The 20,286-nt window shown below is 40.0% G+C and overlaps 1 protein-coding gene and 1 pseudogene across 2 annotated transcripts in view; both read right to left on the reverse strand.

Moving 5' to 3' along the window:
• Window positions 1-20,286, reverse strand: part of CD96 (CD96 molecule) — an 89,385-nt gene that overhangs the window by 2,225 nt on the left and 66,874 nt on the right. For both annotated transcript variants that reach the window (XM_026492905.4, XM_057306801.1), the window contains exons 9-13: window positions 15,185-15,253; window positions 14,597-14,668; window positions 5,032-5,097; window positions 4,150-4,239; window positions 792-915 (exon numbers count right to left, since the gene is read on the reverse strand). In XM_026492905.4, coding sequence (XP_026348690.1) covers window positions 792-915; window positions 4,150-4,239; window positions 5,032-5,097; window positions 14,597-14,668; window positions 15,185-15,253 — 421 coding nt within the window. The remainder of the gene's footprint in view (window positions 1-791; window positions 916-4,149; window positions 4,240-5,031; window positions 5,098-14,596; window positions 14,669-15,184; window positions 15,254-20,286) is intronic.
• Window positions 7,388-9,777, reverse strand: LOC113256107 (cytosolic 5'-nucleotidase 3A-like; annotated as a pseudogene).

Below are 20,286 nucleotides of genomic sequence, written 5' to 3' on the forward strand. Positions count from 1 at the left end.
GAATTTCTGACTACTGGTTTAGTGTTTTGTTTTTCCCCATGAAACACTCGCTACGTGTGGTTATAGAGTCTTCGAGGACACTTCAAGTAGAAGGTAGGCACAGCGGTCACCGGCATCTCAGACAGTAGCAGGAGTGGAAGAGCAGCTCCGTATGTTGTAGGGATCTCCTCCAATCATGGTCTACTCTGCATCCCAAACAGCCGAGCCAGAAAAGCGAGGCTTAATCTGACATGGCATTTCAGATGGCGGAGTGGAGGGAAAAGAATTTTGGCAAATATTTCAATAAGACAAAAGAGGGGGAACCCACTGTTTACTTTCTTTTGTCCTTGGGGAAAAAGAAAAAGGCTGGTAAAAGCCCATTCTGCCGAAAAGCAGCTGGACTTTCTTCAAATTACCTTTCTCACTCAATTTCACACTTGAGTATCTGGGCCCAGCTGGGCCCAGGCAGTTCAGAGATGCATGAAAATGAAAAAGTAATGAAGATTAAAAGAAAAATCAGTTTTAGTGTTTGAGGTGAGGCAAGGCTCAGTTCTCATTTCATGCCCACTGACTTGTTCCGTCTGACGAGCATCACAGACAGAACAGGCAGAGGGGGACACTGAGTCAGAAACAGCGGAACTCATCCCAGCTGGGTGGTGCTGGGCAAGCTGGGGATCTTCTCTGAGCTTCTCTGAGCCCCCTTTCCTCAGTTCTATGTGGCAGCTCCAGAGAGGAGTGATATTTAACGTGCTGAGTGAATATGTTGTGCTGAAAAAGTATCTCTGTTCCTGCAGATTCAGGATTATACTCACATTTCTTTCTGGTATTGGCACCATTTTCTCACTCCAAGGCCAAACAATGCTACGCAGAAAGCGAGCAAAGCTGCTACAATCACCGGCCAGGACATTCCATCTCTAGGTTTATTGGCCACAATACCTGCAAAGGGCATAAAGAGAGACGAACTTTAATGCCAAACTTTGGCAATTAGAAAGCAGGATGAATTGAACTCTCTCTCCTACCTGTTTTCTCCAAGGGCCATCACTGACCACAATTATGTTCTGGGATCAGATCTATGCCTTGTTCTCACTTCTGTTTTTGCATGTCACAGTTACTTTCTATGTGAATGTCTTTCTTGTTAGAATGTTCCAGAATGAATTTTTTTTTCTTTCATTTTCCCAAGGCCCTGGACAATTCCTGGCACATGATGGCCAATGAAATGTCATTTGTAAGAATGAATAAATAAAAGGGATAAGCTGTAAATCTGTATTCCAAACTTACTCCAGTAAAGAAAACTTTATAGGTGAAATAATGGCCTAGCTTTAGTTTCTCTTATTCTTTAAGGAGTCATTAATTGCTTTATGGAATATCAGTGTATTAGGAGGAGGAAGAAAGACTAAAATGCCTTGTAACATTATAACATTCTGATGTCCTGAAAATCCCAAACTGAGAAGGCCTGGTTACTACATTCAGAGTTGTAATGCTCAAAAGAACATTCTCCAAGACTTTTCACTTGGATGTCACTCAAGGAATGATACCCAGGATAGAGATTTTCTAATCCTTTCTATCACCTCCCCTCTTTTTCTTCCCTTTGCCCTCTACACATTTCAGCAATAGAAAGGAGAGAAGTGAAAGGGGTAAAACTGAAACCAGTTATTTTTTCTTTCTATGGTCTGCAAAGGGAGGAAGTCAAAAGTAAAGGGCTGGCAGAAACCATCTTGGTGGGGGATAGATGGGCTGATTATTCTTACCCCTTCTGATTACACCCGCACTCCATTCATCCACTGCATTTCTAGCATTTGTACACCAAGTCAAACCGTGTGAATCAAAGACTTCCAAAGACTTAGACCAGAGGCAACGTAAATAGCATATTCTGGACTGTTTTACTTTTTTTCTAACATGAAGGAAGAATTAAGAAAATTAACTGTCTTAGGAAATGAGGTTGTCTGATTCTACTGCAGAGAATAAAAGGAATGTTTATAATTACATAGTTACTTAATATTTTCCTTTTTAAAAAGCATTTTATAATCATGTTAAAAAATGCAAACAGTACAGAAATACAAAGCTAAAATGAAAAAGGAAGTGTCCTTATGACTTCAGATGCTAGTTATATATATTTGAGGCAATAAATTTATTAGTTAATTATGTATCCCACTGAAAACTTTCTATGCATATACAACATATATACGTATAATTTTTCTTAGAAATGAGGGCAATATGTATAGTTCTGTCCTTTGCATCTTTCTTTTAAAAAAATGCTCTTGGAATACTTTTCATGAAAGTGCATAGAGATTTACCTTCTTTGATTAAAAGAGTGGATAGTTCCCCGATGTATAGATGTATCATGGTTTATTTAATTGGTCTCTTAATGTTCGAGGGTTAAATTGTTTCCAGGCTTTTGTTATCTCTTAACCACACCCCAGTGAAATTCCTTATACATTATGGATAGATCTTTAGCTTTTCAGATTATGTAGATCATTTGGGCAAAAAGCCCATTTTGTATCAGAATTATCTGGATTGATTTTCTTTTTTTGTTTCAACTAGATTGTGAACTATTTGCAGGTGGAGACTAGGTTTACAATTTCCTTTATTGCCTCATATTTATTATAGTGCTATTTATAAAGCAAAGTCTCAAAATACATAGGCAAAAAAAGTGGATTCAAAATATGAGTTACCAAATCTTTTCTATGTCTAACATAGTTTGGACTGCAGCAATATGATGTTGTCCTGTTTATAACACACATCCAGAGACCTGGGCTCTTTCTGGTGCTCACCCAACCTCGGCCTAGTCTAAGCAGATGCTGAGGGTACGCCAGAAGCCCATGTAGTCCTATAACGCATACCCATATGCTATGGGGTCTGTGCAGGTGACTAGTTCACGCTAGTTCATGGTCGTAGCGGAACTGTGAAAGACTAGTATCATGATCATAAAAGAAACAATCATACAGATGGTCAACCCAAACCTACACAAAGTTCTGTTTTAATCAAGTCAAAATTTACTAGGCTCTACACTGGTAACATGGTACGATAGAACGCTTTACCCCTCAAGTTTCAGAGAAATACAAGAACAAAAGGTTTTATTTATTTTATTTTATTTTATTTTATTTTTTTTAAAGATTTTATTTATTTATGTGACAGAGAGACAGCCAGCGAGAGAGGGAACACAAGCAGGGGGAGTGGGAGAGGAAGAAGCAGGCTCATAGCCGAGGAGCCTGATGTGGGACTCGATCCCAGAACGCCAGGATCACGCCCTGAGCCGAAGGCAGACGCTTAACGACTGCGCCACCCAGGCGCCCCAAGAACAAAAGGTTTTAAATGGGTCTTACCCAATGTTTAAAATTTCTCTCCCTACCACAAATAGAAAATGGGACCACTGACTTCAGGAACGTCTCAGTGGAGAAGCAGAGCTCCAATACTGCCCTCTCCCTGAATGAGGCAGTTTTTTAAGGCACCGATATCTGAAAGGCATTGGTAGGACTTCAGTTTGTTCTACTGCTATGTTGTATGCAAGGTGATGCTCCAAGGGTCTAAGCGCTGGGGGCCTTCCACACAGAATAAGCTGAGTATTCAAGTGGAGTGTCCACCGGTTAAGAGGACACCCCCGAAGCTGAAAAAGTTGATTATGCCTCTGAACTTACAATCAAGACCTGGGCTGGGAGGGTCTTGACCTCTTATGATATAAAACAAGAAATTGTATGCAGTATTGACAAAATTTTATTAGTTTAATTATAGAAATACTCTTTGTTCCAACAATATTTCTTATCTCAGATATATTTTCATAGAATAAAATGTTTCTTACTACTTTTCACCTGGTAAATTTTTATTCATTTTTCAGATTTTAATTTAAATAGCTCCTTAGAGGCTCCTTTCCTGTTGCCAGTTAAAATTAGATCTTTCTGTTACATTTTGACAATACCTTATACTATATCATAGTATCTGTCACAAATAAATTTAATTACATGATTATTTACTTAATGTATATCATCTTCAATAGATTATAATCTTCAGAAGGCCAGTGTTTTCAAGGTCTCTTCTGTATACAAGACAAGAAAGATCTACTTCTTTCGCAGTGGATACCCAACAACTGCTACAGCGTCTGGCAAATGGTAGGTACTCAATAAATATCTGTTGAGTGAGTGAAACACAAAATTTAGAAAAAAGTAAATGACTCACCAGTGATATGGATGTGAATATTTTTAGTTGATCCATTGCCAGTTGCGGGAACTTCTGAAAATATTCTGGTTGTGCTGGTGAAGACATCACCTAGGGATAGACAAGGGATATGTGAACTGATCCTAATAGCCATCTCAACCCAATGAAGTGGTGTAAAATCATGACTGGATTTCACTTGCTATTAGGAAGAGCTCAATTTTAATGGCTTAAATGCTCCTACAGGACTATGTATAAAGCTTACTAAGGACCAATTTACAGCAAGGCTAGGACCTTAGAATCTAAAACTAACAAAGGAGTGAAACTCTCTATTGGTTTAAGGAAAAAAAGAGAAGCTGTACAGCACACATAGCAAAACAATATCTGTTAAAGAATCTCCATGAGAAATTTAAGTGGTTATGGGAAAACGTCTTGTGTTGGAGCCATAGAAAAATGGGATCTTTCCCTATTCTTCCAGGGTATTGGAGGTCCAGTCAATCAAAATAACCGATTCTCCCACTATAATGTGTTTGATAACGTCAATAAAACTTCCTTTGCAACATTTCAGTAGACAAATCCATGTTGACAAAGCATCTTAATTTCCAATGGAAAATTAAAATTTAAAATGCAATTTTAATGGATCTAATTAGCCAGGAAATGCTATTTTGTAGATTTCATTTTGAAATAAAATAGAGAAAAAAATCTAAGACTTGGTCTCTGATTAGCTCCTGTTAGTGACCATGACTGGGAAAAATTTTGGTTCTATTCATTGTCATTTTCATCATCAAGGTGCACTTTTCAATATCTATCTGAGATTGGTTTCTTACCAGTTCTTGTTTTTCCATCTCTGCCCAAATAAAGCAGACCACCACCTTCCCGGACCTAACTCTCCCCCTAAGTACTCACCATGAATTGTCGAGCTTGCTCCTGAGGGCGCTGAACTATATGTTTCACTGGGCATCCAAGAAGCTGCTAAAGGAAGAAGATATTGGAAGAGTCAACCTGTATAAGACAGTTCTTTTATTGTCTCTTCTCAACATTTAATTGAATCTAATAATTTAGAGTAAAATAATAAAATAAAAAAAGATTATTAATGAATATGTAAAGCAATATCACTGAACTATTCTGCAGCATACATTAGCACATCCCAAAATAAAGTGGGAGTAGAGGGAAAACTTGTGATCCCAATGTCTCAACTAGGGAAGGTTTTGATTATAGCCACTCAGAAGCAGGAAGAAGGAATGGAAGCAAAACACTAGGAGAGGTTTCTCCAGCCACAGAGGTGACTATTCTCATGTCCATCCAGTACGTGGGAGAGAAAGAAAGCCCAGGTGTATTATGGTGGCCTTTAGTCAAGCAAAGGTGCCAATAGGACTTTGAAGACCTTGGCAGAATACGCACAAGGGAACAAAATAGTTTGTACTTGTGGATCAGCGGATATTCTTTTTTGGCTACGACAACTGAACTGTATCAGTGGTGAATTTTCAGACCCCTGTGGTCACTGGCCTCGCTAGCTGCTGTGCTGAGTTGTCTTAATGGATTGAGAAGCAAACCCTCCCCTTGAGTGGACGGCAGCATCAGGCACTACCTATCGCTTTTGGAGGAGATCTATCAACTCATTTCGCTTAGTTCCCCATCTCTGGCAAGAAAGTTCCACTTCTTGGCAGGCTCTGCATTTCTGTATTTGATAACAGGCCTACAATGTAGTGTAAAGTAAAACAGCTACAGTTACACGTAGTTGCAATCAGTAGAAAAACATTATGCTCGCTTATTTAAAACATGAGCATGTATGATGTTCCAAGTTAAGTGCTTTCTTGTGTGTCAAGACCAAAACAAATAAGCAAAACCAAACCAAACCAAAACAAACATTAAAAACAACAATAAAAAACACAAAAAACCCTTAGTCCTCCCCTTTCTTGGTTTCTCCTGAGATGCCAATGGCAGTTGCCACTGCAGACAAGGGGAAGTTATCAGGCCCTTCAGGAGAGGTGTAACTCAGCGCTTTCCAGGGACTGCTCCCAGTACATTCTGTCATAGCTAATTGACTGGGTGTCACCCCAGAGATAAGGGGAGTTTTATACACAGCTATTTTGAATCTGACTAGGTCAGGGAGATGTCGTTATTTTCAGTATAATTGTCTGACCCTGAATGCGTGATCCTGGCTATTTTTTGTTGGTGCTGTTCTAGACAGAATACCAAGGTCCACAGATGATGACGGACTGAGCGTGTTTCAAAAGCCCATTTTTAAGGCTAAGCCTTAATGGTCGGGATTTGACTAACAAAGAACAACAACTAATGAAGAAGAAATTGGGACTAGGCCTGGATTTAGGTAAAATTATGAAGAAGGCAATTTGGTCTGGATAACCTTACAAGATATTTTGCCCAACTTGGTGCCTCCTTTACTTCTTATTTTTAGGGCTTGCTACCTTTGTTTTTTATCTTTCCAAAGTCTGTTTGCAAGAAAGGATGTGATAAATTAATTTATACTAAGATATAAAGAGTTGAGCAAGTGCTATCCCTTTGAGGGAAGTGGATATTCAATATTTTTTTTCAATTTCATATTTATCATCAGCAAGTAAATACAGAACATTTTTTTAAAGATTTTATTTTTAAATTGTCTCTATACCCAACATGGGGCTCGATCTTACGACCCCAAGATCAACAGTTACATGCTCTACGAACTGAGCCGGACGGGCGCCGAGGATACAGAACATTTTGTAATGGTCAGTTACATGTGGGTACCAACAGTTTTTTCACCAAATATAGAATGCCAACCTTTTCTGCTCAATTTTCACTTTCCCCAGGCAAAATAACTAAGCCTAGCACAATTTCAGATGGTGATACCATCAGCATGATCCATCCAAATTACAAAAATGGCAGTACTTGAAATTATGCAAATTATTTGGCTATTTTTTAAAATCTTCCTTTTTAGACCTCTACTTCTCAGAAAATGTGTGATAAAATTAAGCTACAGAATCCACTTCGGAAAAGCAGGAAGTTATTTTTCTAGTTTTGATTTTAAGATTTGCTTTTAATCTGTTAAAAAAAATATAGTGGGGAGTGTGTTGAGAGAGGTGAAGAAAAAGGAGGTTCCAGCTGATGGATTCAACATGTCTGAGAATACTTAGAAAAAACTTCAAGAGCAAGAATGTGTTATTATAGGAGTCTTTCAGCAAGATGAAGAGATGAGCAATTCTTCTATCAATTGTTCCCACAGGAAAGAGGTCATCCTGAAAAATACTTATTTGGAATCCTCAGTGAATTAAAAGTTGGCTACTTCTAAAGATTCATCTCTCACTAACATAATACTTTTCTAAAAGCTTATCCACGCTATCATTTAGATATCCAATTTTCAGTATGCACTCCACACTGGCTACTCGATCTGCCATTCTTAGGTCTCCTTGAGAGTCTCTCAGCAGAATTATGTTTTTACGTCTTTTAATTGATTGAAATACTGTGTTCTTCATACCACCATTCTGTTTGTTAAATAGATGAGTTAATTCTCCTTTAAATCTTTTGAGTCTCCATTTTCATCAAAATCCATGAATAAACACTACTCCGACATTTGGATGATAAACACCAGCTTACGGATAACCTTCCCGAGTATATTACCATCATCAGCCGAAAATATGAACACAAGGATGCTGTGTTGTTGGAGTTTCTCAAATAAATGTTTATATCCTTCCTGGAGTATAACATTGGATTCTTCTACATTTTATTTAAATTTAACACTGGGTAAAGCTTCTTTAACAAGGAAACTATGTACTTTAGCACGTCTTTCTACCATAAAGGGATATTTTCATTCTACGGTAAAAACAGTCAATTTTGACAACATAGTGTTCTTCCTTAGTTGCAAAAACTTTGACGTTCGTTTGTAACCAGTTTACAGTGGTCGATACTATTATGACATGCTGGGCAGCCTTTCCCTTTGTACGAAGATCTACTTGGTGTCATATCAAAGTCCATGGTCATCTGAAGTTTGATAGTTCCTTTTTTGATCTAACTACGGACAATTTCTGTTATTCTTATAGGGCAAGCTGATGCAAGCTGAACTTCTATGGAATTTAGGCGTCATTTTTACATGTACATTTACCGAGACTTGTCTCAGGTATCCAATCTTCCTTAAGACGTTCCGAGTTCTTCCGTCCTGGATTTTATCCTGGAGTGATGGCATGAGTGGCAAGCAGTATTCAGAGATGCAGGACTTGGATACAGGAATCTTGGTGAACTTGGTTTTCCGCCCCACCCTCCTCTTCAGGGTGAACGTGTACTGGGCCAGCACCACCCCTTACACCAGGAGGCTCACGCGCCAGCTCCCCTGTTTGTTCTTGCCGTGACCACCTCCTCTATACGGGGGACCCTCATGCTCTTCCTGACCATGAAACAAAGATGACACTCACGATCTTCGGAAATGCAGGGCTTGTGTGCTAGCTGTGGAGAGGACACATGAAGTCCCCAGAATTTGGCATGTTAACAGAAAATAGAATTTGAAATCCCAGAAGGAAATCTTGAATTTGTGGTTGACCTAATCAGGAACTAGGTAACAGAATTGGGGGAGAACAGTGTTTTAGAGGAGAAGAAAATAGAACGAGACGTGATCTGAGACATACAAGATTTTGGAATTTGAGGGCCAGAGTGGTGAGTTTAGAGACTCAGCACGGCAGTCAGCAGGAAGGAGCAGGACTGTGGGGTTATCCTGTAGCCTGAGAGAGGGGCAGGGCCCAAGGTTGCTGTAGGTTCCGGCGTTGCTATGTCCCTGTAACTGACTCTCAGTCCCTCAACTCCAGCCTCTCCAACCGCTCTGCCTATGGAACGTAGACGGGGTTGCTATGAAATTATTAGGCACAGCTACCAAGAGCCTGAGAAGAACCAACCAGGACCAGGGACGGGTAAACAACGCAATTGCAAAATTTACGAAGAAGAGTACATAAATTTTGAAGAATAAGGAATGCATGGTCAAAGAACAAAATAAAGACCCTACGAGAGGTCTTTAAGAGGTACTATGAGGCCCAGGTGTGTGTGTGTGTGTATGCGCGCAAGTGTGCACACGTGCAGGGGCACACGTGGTGAGGTAATGATAACCTTGTTGATTTTGGTAATGGGGCAAATTAGAGGCATAGGGGCCTACGGAGACTCACATCATTTTTCTGCTTGTCTAACTTAGCCAGATTGACTGATTTCAATGTGGCTTTGGGCTCCACTGGACCAACGGATGGCAGGGAAAAACAGAAAGAAAAAAGTAATTAAGTTTCACTTTTCTGCTCCACGGCCCGATCACCTAAGTGTCAGGATGAAAAGATCCCAGGATGTTATTAACCTGTAACCTGGGGTATTTAGATGGTCAGATCTGGTATCCCCATTTCATAGGTGGTTAAAGTAAACTACGAATCTCCGTTCCAGGCTGTTGGAAACGTGGAAGCTGAACTAGGATTAGATGCTAATATTCTAAAGTGGATAAAATGACAACAGAAGAATATATTAAAACATATACATATTGTGTAAATGCAATGCACCCAAATCTTCTAGTGACACCCAAATATACGTAAACTACAAAATGCGTGTATAAGCACATATCCCGTTAGAATGTGCTCACAAACAGCAGCAGCTTTAGAAACACTGCTAGTGGGTTTATCTCACCAGAAATCCATCCATTATCATTCTTTTTCTGCCTGGGAACATTTCATAAATCTACTGAAATAAACATACTGGGAGGAAAAAAACATCTCATTACCCATGCTTGTCACGAATCTTGCCAAATGCATCATCTAATATTGGATGTCACGTTACAGTCCAATCCAACGAGAAGAAACATGTTTCAAAAATAGTTTGGGAGTGAGCAATCAACATTAACTTGTTGGATCCTAATGTGTTTTTGTGAATGATTATAAATAGAGCAACTCATGGTAGGGAATTTTCTTCTCTAAGCTTATGGATAAAAATGGCAACTAGTAAACAAGATATTCTCATTTGCATAAGTAAGAATGCGAGTTTTCACGGGGAGGAAAATTCTGTTTGTTGGCTTTTAGAGTCCCTTCCTAGATTTTACAATTTCTTTTTTTTTTTTTTTTTAAGAGTTTATTTATTTATTTGACAGAGATAGAGACAGCCAGCGAGAGAGGGAACACAAGCAGGGGGAGTGGGAGAGGAAGAAGCAGGCCCATAGTGGAGGAGCCTGATGTGGGGCTCGATCCCAGAACACCGGGATCACGCCCTGAGCCGAAGGCAGACGCTTTAACCGCTGTGCCACCCAGGCGCCCCTAGATTTTACAATTTCTAAGGCTATTTCATGGTAAGAATGATAAAAGAGATGTCTGAGGATAAAGGAAGTTTTCAGGTGGGGAAGGACGGAAGACACAAGGAATTGGAATTGTTCATTTCATTATGAAATCTACTAAAAAGACCAAGAATATACTTGTGTAAAGTATAAAGCACTTTCATGCAAGACCTTTCAGTTTTCCAGTTTCTGGGGCAGAAAATATTTTGGGTAGCCTCTATGCTTCATAATGATATGATGCATGGGATGAACAGGATTTCTTTTTTATTCCGGGCACACATAATATTATAATAACAATTTAAATAAAGCAAACAAAAAGTTCAAAAATTCCATTTAAGCAGATCATTTCTTTTCACTGTGAATGTTTGTGTTTTCTTCCTTGTCCTTGTCCATATGTACACATATTCTTTCAATCATTCAAGAAATATTTGCCGCGCACCTACTGTGTGGCTGTCACTGCTATAGACATTATCAGACCACAGTGAGCAAGACAAGAGGAGGTTTAGTTCCCTTTTCTTGTGTATCTTACATTTCAGTATAATTTCGACAAAAAATCAAGTAAATAAAATAAAGGAAATCATCAGACACCAATATGCTGAGAATGAAAATATGGCACAATTTATATATGATCATAGTATAAATTTAAATTGCAGTTCAGCTTTATCTTATAATATTGTCAATAATCTTTTATTTTTTATTTTTTAGAAGAATTTATTTATTCATTTATTTGAGAGAGAGAGAGAGAGAGAGAGAGAGGGAGAGGTGGGACGAGCAAAGGGAAAGGGACAGCAGATCCCACACTGATCACGGAGCCCTGCACAGGCCTGGATCTCACAACCCTGAGATCATGACCTGAGCTGAAATCAAGAGTGGGATGCTTAACTGACTGAGCCACCCAGGCACCCCTCCAATAATCTTTTATCACCATTGCCACATAATTCCCCTCCATAAGCAACAACACAGAATCATCTATCTACTCAGCAATATTTGTTGAGCACCAGCTATATGCTAGGCATTACCTTAGGCACTGGGGATACAGGTAAGCAACAACAACAAAAAAGATATGGAACTTAACTTGTATTAAACCACTGAGAATAAAGGATGACAAACTAGTGTAGGTAAAGGAGAGTTTCAGCATAGTTCATCACAAACTCAATTTTATAAGATAAATGTTAGTCTACTAAGTATGGACTTTCATCCCCGGTCTAACCATATTTTTATTTTCAATTTATATCTGATGGGTGAAAATGTTCTAGCTAGTACCCTTGTCTATACAGTAAGATATACTGGCTGGCTTAGTACATTAGGGCTGTTGTTCGGATTGGCTTCATAATATTGCGTTGAATTACTATCTCATCCTATTTTACATTCTCTTATTATTGGATATATTTTTCTTTAACACCCTCTCACCCCCACTCTTACACACAGATTGTTGGATTACTGTGAGTAACATTACATCTTCTCCCTGGCTCATCCCCTGTATGCCCATTCCAAAGCAAATGCTGTTCTGAATGTGTCTATTATTCACTTACTTACATAGTTTTTAAGCTTTTATCACATATTATGCCTAAGCCATATGGTGTTTGGTTGTACTTGCTTTAATAATTTATCTAAAAATATCATTCCAGGGGTGCCTGTGTGGCTCAGTCAGTTGGGTGTCTGGCTTTCAGAGGAGCCCCATGTTGGGCTCCTCTCTCCGTGCAGGGTCTGCTTGAGATTCTCTCTTCTTCTCCCTCTGCTCCTCCCCCCTGCTTGTGCTCTCTCTCTAAATAAATAAACAAAATCTTAAAAAAAAAAAAATATATATATATCATTCCGTATATTGTCACCTGGCATTTACTTTTCTGACTCAACACAATGTTATTAAGATCCACTCGTGCTGTTGTATGTGGCTGTCATTCACTCATTTCTCATTGTTCTATAATATTTTATATATGACTATGAAACAAATTATCTATCTATTCTCTTGGCTACGATGATTAGGTTATTTACAATTTTTGCGATTATGAATAGCGTTTTCCCCTGACATTGTGTGCGCTTCTCCTGGATACATGTACTAGCGTGCATGTAGGGGGGGTGGAGTATATATCTAGGAGTGGAACTGTTGGGTTGTAGGGTATGAAATTGTTGAATTGTAGGGTATGACATGGCTTTAAAACACCATGTCAAAATGGTGGAAAATGAAGGTACCAACTTGTACTTTCACCAGCAACATATAAAAAATTATACTGATCTACGTCCTGACGTTTGACAATTCCAGACTTGTTAATTTTTGCCTATTGATTATATGTGACATGGTTATCTGATTCTCATCTTCATTTGCATTTCCTGATTGCCAGAGAGGCTAAGCATCTCTTTGGTTGTTTTCTAGCCGCTGCATTACATCTTTTGTGATGTGCCTCTCCGCTCATTTTCTAATGTTTTTATATTTTTAAAAATTGATTTGTAGCATTCTTTATATACTCTTGATAGAAACTTTTGATTTCTTGTCAATTATATATTTCTGATCATTTTTCAATTACATATGTTGCAAATATCTTCTCCCACACTATAGCTTGCCCTCTTTTTTTTTTTTTTTTACTTTTGCTAAGGTGTCTTTTTTTTTAAGATTTTATTTTATTTATTTGAGAGAGAGAGACTGAGAGAGAGGGCATGAGCAGGGCAGAGGGAGAGCGACAAGCAAACTTCCTGCTGAGCAGGGAGCCTGATGTGGGGCTCAATCCCAGGACCTGGGACCATGACCTGGGCTGAAGGCATATGTTTAACCAACTGAGCCACCCAGGTGCTCCGAAGGTGTCTTTTGATAGAAAGAATTTTCTTAACTTTATGGTATTCTAATGTTTCCATCATTTTTACAGTTAGTGCTTTATGTCTCTTCTTTAAGCCCTTCCTTACCCCAAAGCCAGCAAGAAATTCACCTTTATTTTATTACATGCTTTAATGTTTTGCTTTTGACATAAAGATTTCATACTCTATGGAACCTATTTTTATGTAATGTGTATGACAGCCATATATTTTAATATTTTTTTTTAAAATAAATCGTCAAGTTTTGCAGATCCACTTGCTGCCACCTCCTGTTTCCACGGGAAGCTGCCACGACACCCCTGGCATCTACACTTATTTGTGGCTCTCTGGCTGTGCTCTCACTTCTGACACTTCCCGTTTCATCTCTCGTATTTGGGTACTGGATTCACAGGTGTCGGTTATATTATTAACGTATTTGTTAAAAGAAATATGTTAAATTAGATTATAGAGGGTCATACACAAACGGTCAAAGTGTGTCATGAATTAAGGATTATGATTAATCCAGACCTGTGAACCTAAGGTCCACAAAGGAGATAAAATAAATAACTAATGGGACAAAGAGCAATACTATACACGTTCCTTTTTGCTCTTTGATTTATTTCCTGAGGACACGTTCCCAGCAGTGAGATGACTGAGCCAGCGGGTATAAAAGACTTTTAGAGGCTTTAAATGTATAACTTAAATGCTTTCCTAACAGAGACATACATATTTACTCTTTGTGGCCAAGGGTCTAGCAGTTACACCCAGGGCTCTCTGCGCCAGCGGCATCCGGGCTCTTTGCTTCAGCCACATCCCTTGCCACTTCCCTGCCACGCAGATGTCCGTCCTGTACCACTAAGAGGCAGTATACTTCCTCTTCGAGCCTGTCGATACCAGCTGAAGCAGCATCGGCACACGCTGCTGCTGGGGGGCCAGATTCAATGGCCAAACCATTTCTGTGCCTCACGCTGGGCTCTGTCTTCTCACTGCTTTCAGTGATACGTGTGTATTCTGGCTAGTTCGCTCTTTCCTCAGACAGCCTCCTAGTCTGCTCCTTCATCTCTGAGACCTTTACTCAGATGTCCCCTTCCTCAGGAAGGCTTTGCAAAACCACCCTATTTAAAATGGCAACCCCCTCTCCCGCCTGACCCGCCACGTCTCCCTTCACCGCTTGCTTTATTCCCTATCACTCATCACCATTTGCCCGTCTCTCTTCCCCCAGAATTTGGAACTTAGATCTCTTTTGTTCACAGACGTATCCCCGGCAACTACAACAATGCTTTAAACACAGTAGATGTTTTGTAAGTATTTGTTAAGATGACTATGAGCAGAGCACGTCGTAGTTGTTCATTATACGTGCTGGATGAATTAATGAGGCCCAGAAGACCCCAAGGGACTCCCAGTTACACTTACGGTTTTTGGTGTCTTGCCCGCCGGAGGTCCAGGAGTAGTTGAAGCCTTGGGTAGTCACACTGGAATTGCTGGCTGAGAGACAAAATTCTCAGAATCCACCCTTTTTATACAGTTATAATTTAACTTTACTTTGATGTGCTGAATTTTTAATCTATGTGACTTTGGGGAAATCTGAAATTGAAAATATGCTTTCCTACACAGGAACACAGCTGGCATTTTAAGCAAAAGCTCTGTAGTTTATGTTTAATGCCAGCTTGTCACCGATTTTCTTTCTTTTTCTGTTCTTGTCGCCAACTCAGATCACTGGGAGTACTGTCAAGACTACTTCACTGTTATCTTAAAATTCCACGAGAAATGAAAAGTATAGTATAATAATTCACCAACCCACATTTTAAAGATTACAATGATTGTTACATCAATGTATAGCCACCATTTAGATTACAATTTGCCACAGAGCAACTCAAACCAAAATATCAACATTAAATGAAAAATATAGCCGTTTGCCCAAACCCCAACATTGTCATAGCTGTACTAAAACTTGTGTTTTGTTTCTTTTCAGTCACATAAGGAAAGCCCTGCTATACTCACTTTGGAGGGTGGTATTTGGAGTCAAGGTACTGACATCTCCAAGGGCTGTGGATGATACAGCTGGATATCCTATTTTGAAAACAAAATTCCCAAATTGTTGTAGATGTTTACATTCCCATGTTTAATATGCTGCTGTAACTAACAAGGGTGGCATGAAGAGCATGGAATATTAGAGAAGGAAAGAATCTTAGCGAATACATAATCTAATGGCTTCATTTTATCAGCTATGAACTGAGTCCTAAGGCATATGCTTGTGGCTACATACCCAATATCCAATATCATATGATATTAACCTAGTTCTCCTAATGGAGTGTATTACATTCACACTTTCAAAATATGTCGTTTTAGTGTCTACTGTGTGCCAGACTCTAGTCTACGTGCAACAATGAAGACAAGGTCCTCACCCTCATGGAACTTACCTTGTAGTGAGTTTTCACAATTGTACATAACATTTTCACATGCTTAATATGGTTACTTGCTACTTCAGTTCTTAGCTTTCAAAATCATCCCCATCTTTATAGTCCATCATTTCCCATTCTTCTCCTCTCTTCCTCAAAATGAAGGACTAATTCATATTCATTTGGAAATATCTCCAGGAATGAAGCAAGGTAGATTGAAAAATAAAAATACCCAATACACTCCACTGAAAACATGGTCATATCTCTTGGAAAACAAATAGATTTAAGGTAGCTTCCATAAACACTCAATTCAAGAAGATAACAGAAGTAGATAGAAGGGGAAACTAAAGGCAAGGAAAACAGAGTTAGAAAAAGTATGTTTATCCCTGTCAAAACCTGGGTGGGGATAGTACACAAAATGCATTTCTTGATGTCATGTACTCTTAATAGAAATGGGTCCCACATTTAGTCAGGACTTTCTAGTAATGATGCTAAAAAATAAAGAGTATGTGTTATGCCACTAATGGCTATCATAGGCTAAAAACAGTTTTCAAGAGAAACACAGCTATTTTTATTGTGATTAAAAACAAATTTCTCCCCCATATTTTTTTCAAAAAATTTTTTTAAGATTTTATTTGAGAGACAGCAAGCACGAGCAGGGGAGAGGGGCACAGGGAGAGGGAGAAGCAGACTCTCCGCTGAGCAGGGAACCCAATGTGGGGCTCGATCCCAGGACTCTTACCCAGGTGCCCCTTCCCCAGTCTTTTAAAAAAGACTACTGTAAACTGTGTCTAATATTCTTAACAATATCCTTATAGTATGACAGTCGGGATGCTCATTCGGCTGTAAGCTCGAGTTAGTAATGAATGTCGTCTCACCCTCCCAGGCACCTCAGTTCTGGGAAATGACACACTTACATAAAAAAACAGGATAATCAAATCTCTGAAAAAAATATGTAGGATACATAAATAAATTGGCATCATGGTTTATGCATCTATAAGTGATTAACAGAAATAATGCTAATGGACACTAACAGACACACTCTACCCGAGCTCCAGGAATATAGTCAGACACGGGGAGATGTGTTAGAGGCTGCCTCAGATGGCGCTCTATGAGGAACTAAAATGGGCAACCAGCATCAGATAAAATATTTTAAATACTGAATGTGCACAGTTTCATTTATCCAACAAATACTTATTGAGTGCTCAGTGTGTACGAGAATTGGGGATGAAGTGAAAAGAGAAACACTGCTCTTGCCCCCACAATTTAGTGCGAATATAGGTCAGTGTGTCAGAGTATCAGCTGGTCACCAAACCCGTTCTCTCTGGTATAGACGAACTCCATCGCTGAGCCTCCTGTGTGGTTCGTTAGGTGTGGCCGTGTACTAAGTCTTAGCCAATGGAACATGAGTGGGAGTGATGGCTGTCATTTCAAGACCTGATGTGATAAAACCTTCCACGTAAGATCCTCCATAATCTTCCCTCATGTGGTATCAGATATTATGATGCAGGGGGACTCAGAAGTCACAACTTAAAGGTGACAGACATGCTAGAAGCCTGGGTTCTTGAATGACTGTGTGGAACAGAACACCCAGCCACTGGATCACAATGTGACTTTGAATTTTACTTCTCTCAGTGAGATGGCTCTATCTTTGTCCTTACCTGCAGCAATTCCTTCAGTAACCTGTTTTATTTTATGTATTTATTTTTCAAGTTTTATTTAAATTCCAGTTAGTTAACATATAGTGTCATACTGGTTTCCGGAGTAGAATTTATAGTGATTCATCACTTACCTATAACACCCAGTGTTGAACACGACAAGTGCCCTCCTTAATACCCATTGCCCATTTAGCCCATCCCCCAACCCACATCCCTCCAGCAACCCTCAGTTTGTTCTCTATAGTTAAGAGTCTCTTACGGTTTGTTTCCCAACCGCCTCTTTCTTCCCCTTTCTATATGTTCATCTGTTTTGTTTCTTAAAGTCCACATATGAGTGAAAGCATATGGTAATTATCTTTCTCTGACTGACTTACTCGGCTTAGCATAATACACTCTAGCTCCATCCACATCGTTGCAAAGTCCGCTCTCACCATTGCTATTTAACACAGTACGGGAAGACTTAGCCTCAGCAGTCATACAACAAAAAGAAAGAAAAGGCATCCAAATTGGCAAGGAAGAAGTCAAACTTTCACTATGTGCAGACATGATACTCCATGTAGAAAACCCAAGACTCCACCAAAAAATTGCTAGACCTAATACATGTATTTGGCAAAGTTGCAGGATATAAACACACAGAAATCTGTCGCATTTCTCTATGCCAATAATGAAGCATCAGTAACCAACTTCAAATTTTTGTATTGTTATGTATTTTTAAAGTTACCTCGTATCCTTTTTAAAATAAAGCAATGTAAAAAATGCACTGAGGGATAGAACGACTAGTCATCAGTAATCTTTGGATACTGAGAGATATGATGTGTTTCACCTAATTAGTAGAGTAAGAAGAGGTGAGAGAAGAAAGGAGAGGGGAGGGGAAAGAGAAGAAAGACTCTATCCAGGTTTTAAAAGATTCTCAGAAGGATGAGAAGAATGATCCATTTACTCTGGGACTCAATTCCTTACACAGGAGAGAGTGAAGCTTTCATTGTTGCTTAACAGTCTCTTAGCTCACCTCCCATGGATGAGCTAGCTTCCTTCCTCCCTCCCTTTCTTCCTTCATTCCTTCCTCCCTCCCTTCTCCCTTCTCCTTCCCTCCCTCCTCCCTCCCTCCCACGCTGAGAACCGATCTCCACAGGATTAATTCACTGAGCGATTTAATAAGTAAAAGCAGAAAGGAATGGTTTTAAAGTAGTGATGTGATAACAATGGTGAGAATAATGATAAAGAAAAAGAGCTAAGAGGTAATCATCAGAGAACTTTGTATTTATTTGTAGGCAATATTACTGTTACCTAGAAATCTCAGTCTAATAAGCAACTGCCAGTCACCTTTTAAAATACCTCTTACTTAACAAGCAATGGACATTTTCCTCAGCCAGTCCAATTGCCCACACTGACCATTAGCGCCACGTGATTTAACTCTGTCAGGAATCAGTGGAGTCCTGATGAAGTATGATAACTTGACTAAGAATTTCATTTGTATTAAAATGACTGATCAAATTTCTTTTCTGGAGAATCAGAAGCTAAGGTGACAAAAATCCTTGCTTACTCTAAGTTTACTGCAGGGAAGGAGAATTCATTCATTCAATTCCATCTAATGTGTTGTTCTTGGACCACACGGGAGGAGGAACAGTGACTGTCCCAGCCTCACACGATGCCTCAGTCTCTGTGGTACTGTGCCTCTTAACTGGCATAGACACCAGTGCTGCTCTATGCTTCCTCTCATAGGCCTGTGGAGTACTGAGGGCTGAATGTGTGCCAATAAGCTTCTGGAAACAAAAGGATCAATGGCGCCCCATCAATATCTGCATGGAATCCAAGCTCACTGCAGTCTTCTTGGTCTCCAGCTGAATCTTGTTTGGGTCTTGGCCTGAGGGTCTGTACCAGGTTGCACAGGCTATTGAGAAAATGGTCCCTTGACTACGAGACCTTGTTCTTCATGTGCAAGTCAGCACTAAAGCCATTTAGAAAACTATCTATTTCTTTAGGTGAATTAAATCCCATCCACTCCTCTTGGCTTTACACTATGCTTCAAGGTTAAGGTTCCTTGGCATTACATGACCTGACCTCTAACAATCTCCACATTGTTATCTCATGCTACTCCCTTCCTGTGTTCTTTCATTTATTGACCCAGCATTTGGGAGTCTCTATCTTCCAGGCACTGCGTTTCGCACTGGGGGCACAATGATCATCTCTCCTGGAATTGAAATTCATAGACGATATGGACATCAACCAGAAAATCACAGAAACCAATCCAAATATGAGAACACATGAAAGAGGAAATGGCTTACTCAGTGTCTCAGGAAGGCTTCCCTGAGGCATGGGGTAGGGGGAGTGGGGGCAGGGGAGGGGAGGTGGGAGCATCCAGGCAGAGGACTCCGTGCAAAGGCCCAGTGGGTGGTCTCATACACTGTTGGTAACAGCAACATGTGGTACGTGTCTATTCAGGGCTGGGCCTTTGTAAGCCCTAAGCGAGGGTTTGTTCTGTGTTTGAATTGAACTGAGTATGAGATTGCAAGGTGATAATTGTCACAGGGCACAGTCATGGCCCCAGCAGCGGGAGGCAGTGATCAAACTGTGGCATACCAGTAGCAGGAACACTGCTTCTTCCTCGGGGATGGTGTGTGTGTGTGTATGTGTGTGTTTAAGATTTTATTTATTGGGGCGCCTGGGTGGCACAGCGGTTAAGCATCTGCCTTCGGCTCAGGGCGTGATCCCGGCGTTCTGGGATCGAGCCCCACATCAGGCTCCTCCGCTAGGAGCTTCTTCCTCTCCCACTCCCCTGCCTGTGTTCCCTCTCTCGCTGGCTGTCTCTATCTCTGTCGAATAAATAAATAAAAAATCTTAAAAAAAAAGATTTTATTTATTCATTTGTCAGAGAGAGAGAGAGCGCAAGCACAAGCAGGCGGAGTGGGAAGCAGAGGGAGAAGCAGGCTCCCTGCTGAGCAAGGAGCCCGATGTGGGACTTGAGCCCAGGACCCTGGGATCATGACCTGAGCTGAAGGCAGATGCTTAACCGAAGTCACCCAGGCGCCCCTGTGGTTTCTGTTTT

Source organism: Ursus arctos, unplaced genomic scaffold (genome assembly GCF_023065955.2).
Source record: "Ursus arctos isolate Adak ecotype North America unplaced genomic scaffold, UrsArc2.0 scaffold_4, whole genome shotgun sequence".
Classification (NCBI taxonomy): Eukaryota; Metazoa; Chordata; class Mammalia; order Carnivora; family Ursidae; genus Ursus; species Ursus arctos.